This window comes from Bipolaris sorokiniana (assembly GCF_000338995.1).
Source record: "Bipolaris sorokiniana ND90Pr unplaced genomic scaffold COCSAscaffold_3, whole genome shotgun sequence".
Lineage (NCBI taxonomy): Eukaryota > Fungi > Ascomycota > Dothideomycetes > Pleosporales > Pleosporaceae > Bipolaris > Bipolaris sorokiniana.
In genome coordinates, this window is record NW_006911897.1 from 768,447 (window position 1) to 774,446 (window position 6,000).

At 45.0% G+C, this 6,000-nt stretch overlaps 2 protein-coding genes across 2 annotated transcripts; one reads left to right on the forward strand and one right to left on the reverse strand.

The window, feature by feature from the left end:
* Positions 1-1,769: 1,769 nt before the first annotated feature.
* COCSADRAFT_110629 (uncharacterized protein) lies at positions 1,770-3,133 on the reverse strand. Its single transcript, XM_007698698.1, has 3 exons — positions 2,829-3,133; positions 2,435-2,773; positions 1,770-2,373 (listed from the first exon to the last, which is right to left on the reverse strand). Exons 1-3 carry the CDS (start codon positions 3,033-3,035, stop codon positions 1,939-1,941), a joined length of 981 nt encoding a protein of 326 aa, XP_007696888.1. The 5' UTR covers positions 3,036-3,133; the 3' UTR covers positions 1,770-1,938.
* A 685-nt stretch (positions 3,134-3,818) lies between these two features.
* Positions 3,819-5,279, forward strand: COCSADRAFT_81637 (uncharacterized protein; the record flags this gene model as incomplete). The annotated part of the gene is made up of 6 exons (XM_007698699.1): positions 3,819-4,065; positions 4,123-4,464; positions 4,521-4,616; positions 4,678-4,838; positions 4,897-5,020; positions 5,113-5,279. The coding sequence occupies 6 exons, from the start codon at positions 3,819-3,821 to the stop codon at positions 5,277-5,279; spliced, it is 1,137 nt and encodes a 378-aa protein (XP_007696889.1).
* Positions 5,280-6,000: the final 721 nt, after the last annotated feature.

Here is a 6,000-nt window from a genome sequence, read left to right on the forward strand (position 1 = left end):
TCCAAGTGCTCTAGGTGACACCCGGATTCTGCGCTCGCCGTCTAAACATAGTTCAGATAGCGCGCACGCAGCTTGAACCGAGATCCCATCGAGGAGCTATCCAAAGGGCGTTCAGCCCGTTACAATAACAAACTATAGTTATAATAAGGATAAGTAGTATAGCGTAGCGTACTAATACCTATAAATTCGCTATATTATCTTTAGTCTATCTCTCTCATCTCTCTTATCTTATCTCATCTTAACTATGAATTAGTTTTAACTTTATCTTAAATCTCTTAGTATGATAACGCAGCTTTTCTTCTAGTTGTAATTCTAGTAGTAGCTAACTTATTGTTATGGGGTAGGCATAGCCTACCCTTTAGGCTAGAAGTAAGCAGGGCTAGGGCAGGACATTATAAATAGTGACCATACCCAAACCCCTTTTCAATAGCTTAAGCAATACAATAACTTTTGGTTCCTTACAGTTTCCTGTTTAAGGCTGACCCATAACACTTATACTAAGCTAAACCTATTATAAAAGCTATAAATTCTAGTAAATGTTAAGATAAGGAGAGCCACTTGTTCTATAGCTAGCTCAGAGATAGATATATCCACTTGTCCAGCGATAAACTCAGAGGTAGCGAATTAATAGGTTCTAGGTAGAAAGGGAATAATGCTAGGGGAGAGAGATTAAAGAATTAGATTAATCCAATCTGCTCGTGTAATCTTCTCTGATGATCTTCTCTTGTAATCCGCTCTACCTTCTAGTAATCGATTGATCGGAGATTCCGGGGGTGATGCTGAGTAGCTTAGATCTCTAACAAGCGAGGCTAGATTTATAAAAATAATTGTATAATGTAACGGCGCAGGCAAGACTACTCGGATCAGTATCGGCGGTAGTGTCACTCAGGCATATGGGAGTGCGTGGGACGTCAAACGAGCCTTAATTCGAATAGACACCTATAGGCCTTGTACGAAAGGATATCAAAAGTCTACCGAGCTATCTACAGGAAGTGTCTCCTTATATACTTATCTTAGTCGGATCCGAATCGGATCCGACCTCACAACGAGTGGTTGATGAAGTGGGCGGCGAGTACTACCTCCGATCCGGCTCTAGGATTGGTCAGATACTTGGCGAAGTTGTAACGTCGTTACATATAATAGATATTAACTAGAAGGATTGCATAAAGATCTATTATATATAAAAGTTCCTATATTATACTAAATAGGTCAGACTATGGTTTCTACACAAAGCTCACTAGTAACTCTATGCACTATCACACCATTTTACTTCTTTGTGTAATGGGCTGCGCCCGTGGAGTGAAAGCACGTGATTGTATCACGTGCCTATATCATACCGCTTAGTTAGAACTTACTCGTACGAAGAGTAGAGAAGCAAAGTATAAAGAGAGAGGTGTCGTACGACAACTTAACTCTTCTTATCTTTCTTCTTCTGTACCATAGGCTAATGCAAACTCGTTCGAAGGCCTCTTCGCCCATAACACTTTGCATACCCTAGTTTGAGCAAGAAATGTAAGTATATATATATATAGTGTTGAAGATCTAAGCTAATAAGCTGATCTCTGATAGAATCCGGGTGCTCAGCACCACACCCGGATTCTCCAATTCAACATCAATCCCTGATCCAATTTAACTATCTATCGGAATTATCATTGCGCAATCTATTACTTAAAGAGATTCTTCTAGAATCAAACCTAGACAATATATATAGTAGTAGAATAGCTCGTAGATAGAAGGCAGAGCGGATTCTAAGAGCGGACAACAATTTTAATACAGATCACTCTTTTAATCTATCTTTCCTCTCTCCCCTAGCATTATTTCTTTTCTACCCTAGAAACTATTAATTCGCTACCTCTGAGTTTATCGCTAGATAAGTAGACAATTCTACCTCTGAACTAGCTATAGAACAAGTAGCACTCTCCTTATTCCAACATATAGCTAACCTAAAAACTCTTTGATACTCTCAAGACTCTGTCTAAGGTTAGAAACCTCGTCTCTTGAGATACCTAGATCTTCCATGGTAATGAAGAGACCCTGTTTCTTCGCTAGCGCCCACCAATCGGGCACTTCCACGCCAAATCTAACTCCGGTAAGAGCCTCTTCTCCCGCCAAACCATACAGATCGCTGATGATATGCTCTTTTACCTCGACATATATACCTTGCTTTCCTGAAACAGCAGACCACGTTGCGAGCACTTCTCCAAGACTGAGAACCTCGGTGCAAACAGCCGCGTACTTGCCATGTGATACCTTGGGGTTGGCCAAAATTTGCCTTGCCCAGATACCTGGATCCTTGCTCATGTCACCAGCCATGGGATAAGGAGTGGAAGGAGCTGCTGGAATCATCCAAACATATTTTCCTGGAGAAGTGTTCTACACACAGTTTCGTTAGCCTGGTAGACACCGTATTCTCGAGGGTGGGGGGGCGAATTACTACTGGCACTGGCTTCAACATTGGGAAAAAGGCAAAGTTAGTTGGATAGAAACCAAACATGAGGAAGGTTGTCTTAGCAGCCAGTTCTGGCAAGGTCTCCTTGATGTAATCGTCGACCCGAGCCTTGTAATCAAAGTGAGGAACAGGGATTCTTCCCTCAGTAAGTCTTTCTCCGTTTGGCAATGTGCTCCAGATATAATGCTCTAATGTCTTCACTTGAGACGCTAGCCTCGCGAGCATGATGCCCTGGGCATATTCGATATCACTAGCTTCGCTCAGACCAGCGCCTTTGAAGAGGGCATCCCACCAGTTGGTTACCGCAAAAATGGCTTGCGCGCCCTAGTGACATATTAGATATCGTTCCAACAAAGAAGACATGGAGTGAATAACTCACATCAAAAGCTTTCCTCATAGATTCTTCATCATTGTAGTCACCCTGGACAACCTCCATGCCCTCAGCAGCAAGTTTTTTTGCCTTCTCTCCGTTCACATTCCTGGTCACGGCACGGATATGCCAGTCTCCAGTCTTAATCAATCCACGGGCGATCGCGGAACCCTGATTGCCGGTCGCACCGGCAATCACAATGAGTTTCTTGGCCATGGCCGAATTAGTAACGTAAAATCTCCTGAATGGGGATGGTGTCGTAAAAAAGATAGTAAGGAACTAAAGTTTTTGGACAGTCATCTCATGCCTTAAAGAGAAGGATGAGATGAAGAGGAAACTATGTACTTATGTATGTGAACAAATCACCCTCAGATATATGGGCAACACCACAAATAGGGAAAACCAATTGTGGCATAGCAATGAATTCTCGGTTTCCACATTTGCCGGTTGAGGGACCATGTCACACGGTCAATTGAAGACATCCAGCAATTGCACCCTCGGTGGGTAAATGAAGCTGTAGCGTCAAGGACCACAACTACTCTTGGCAGCGGGCACAGGGGATCTTTGAAAATGTTCCGTCTAATGAGTCTGGGCCGATGTTCCATAAATGTGCCGAGCTAAGCTAACATACGCGTCGGACCACAATGTGGTCATTGTGCATCAGCTATAGCAGTGTGAGTTAGTACGTGATACCCGATACGCTAAACCATCTTTATCCTAGCCTGATCATGGATCATGAAGTCGCGTAGATAGTTTCGTGATGAACCTTCTCAACTCGTACGGTCCCCTACATATGCACCGCATACCATAGTAAGCTCAGGAAAATACGCCGACTAGTTGGTATTCGGATGGTGGCTAAGGGCGGGGGGTTTTGAAGTTTGATATTACAGTCGCAAAGACCGCACACATGGAGACTACAATCTGTTCCTTCTTGCTATCGTTTGCCTTCAGATAGTAGTAGATACCTCATCAGTCACAATGTCGAGAACCGCGAATATCATGCTTGGCCGCGCTGCACCTGCGCTTCGCCCCTCACTTTTTTCGCCCATTCGGTCGCCATGCTTGCGTAGAGGGTTTGCTCAAGAAACTAGTTTTCCAAAGCCCTTAAAACTCAAGGGTGTTCTTAACCCCCTAAAACAATTCAGGGTAACGCCTACTGTGGGCACAGAGTTTCCAGAAGCAAACCTTGTTGACATGCTGAATGCGCCCAATTCAGATGAGCTGCTTAGAGACCTTGCTATAACAGGTAAGTGGGCAGGCATGTTCCCCATGAAAAGACAGAATTAACAAGTGTCCCTTTTAGTATCCCGACGTGGAGTTGTCTTCTTCCGTAACCAGAATGACATGAACAACGATCTCCAAAAGAAGATGATCCAGCGTATGGGTGAGCTTGTCGGCAAGCCTCAGGAATCAACTCTGCACATTCATCCTGTGCTCAACCCCCGGCAAGCTATGGGCGGTGATGACCTCGAAATCAGCACTATCAACTCTCGTCAGAGGAAAGCTGTCAATGGCAAGGCCACTCCGCGTGACTTGGGAAACGCAAGGCAGGCGCTCGAGTCATGGCACAGTGACATTCAGTCTGAGCAAGTGCCCTCGGATTACACATGCCTACGACTAACTGAGCTGCCCTCTTCTGGAGGAGGTACGTTAGCCACTTAGCTACATTTGCATTCACCCATACGAACTGACTTAATCCAGACACGCTATGGGCATCCGGCTACGAGGTCTACGACCGCCTCAGCGAGCCCATGCGAAAATTCCTTGAACAAAAGACTGCAAACTACACTGCACCATGTAAGCCGGAATGCTCAAGGTACCCTTGAACTCGTTGTATAGCTAACCCATGATACCACAGTCTTCGAGCGAATTATCAAGAACGCGAATATCAAGGTCTACACTGATGCAAGAGGCCACCCTGAGAACACAGGTACTCCCTTGAAAGCAGTGCACCCTGTTGTCCGCACCAACCCCGTTACCGGATGGAAGAGTGTCTTCGCCATTGGCGCCTACGTACGTGTTTACCTATCAATTCCAGCTTCCATGCACTTGACTGACTGAGTCTTTTTCCCAACAGCCCGGTTCTATTAATGGCCTGACTCCCCCCGAGAGCGAAATGATCCTAGACTGGCTCATGAACATTGTGCTCCGCAACCATGATCTGCAGTGCCGCTTCAGATGGCAGGGCCCAAATGACATGGGTATGTTATTTTTCCTTTCTGTCATCACACATACATCCTCCCTATGTTTCCTTCGTATTATACAAACGGCCAGATACTAACATGTGGAACAGCCATCTGGGATAACCGCAGCATGGTCCACAATGCCACTATGGACTACGATGACTTTGGGGAGCGCTTCGGTCAACGCGTCTGCGGCATTGGCGAGAAGCCATATTTTGATCCTAACAGCAAGTCTATGCGCGAGGCATTAGCCGAGGAAGGAGAAATCGCCCCTTAAAAAAGCCTCGATAAAGATCTCCCTCCTTCTCTCCTTTTCTATTTCCTACTATTTTTCTCTCCTTTTTTATTCTTTATGACTAGAAGTACTCTATATAGTATAACATTATATAACTATGACTAGTCTATAGATATATATCTAGCTTCCATCTTATTGTAAAGGGCTGCGCCCGTAAATGAAACACTTGATTGTATCACGTGTCTACTTCACACTACCTAGTGTTATATTATTATTATTATTATTTTGGTTTTACGTCCTGTCTCAGCCGGTGGGCTATATAAGACGTGCAGGCTAGGCCCGCAAGTATCTACGTAGTGCTATCACTTTGGTGTAGGTGGGGGAGGGGGCTATCTAAATCGAGGTGAGGCTCGTAGCCTAGTCTAGAGGGAGGTAGAAGGGGGTCTTGCGGGTAAAAGAGAGAGGTAGGGTGGGTGTAGGGCGAGGCCACCTAGTATAGGTGTTGCCCTAGTTCTCGAGGTTTCCTTTGTGCCAGGCCTGTGTTGCAGCCCTAGTTTCTTCAATAAAGGCAATAGTAGCCTGTATGCCTACGCTCGTGTTTAGCAGGAAGGCTAGCGATAGGGGGTCCTTGCTCGCCTCCTGCATCTTTATCCTAGCCTCCTTATATAGCGTACAGCTAAGGAGGATATGGGTAGGATCTTGAGTAGCTCTATAGTTGCAGGGGCAAACTTTAGAGTCTACTTTGTCTCGACGTAAAGAGAAA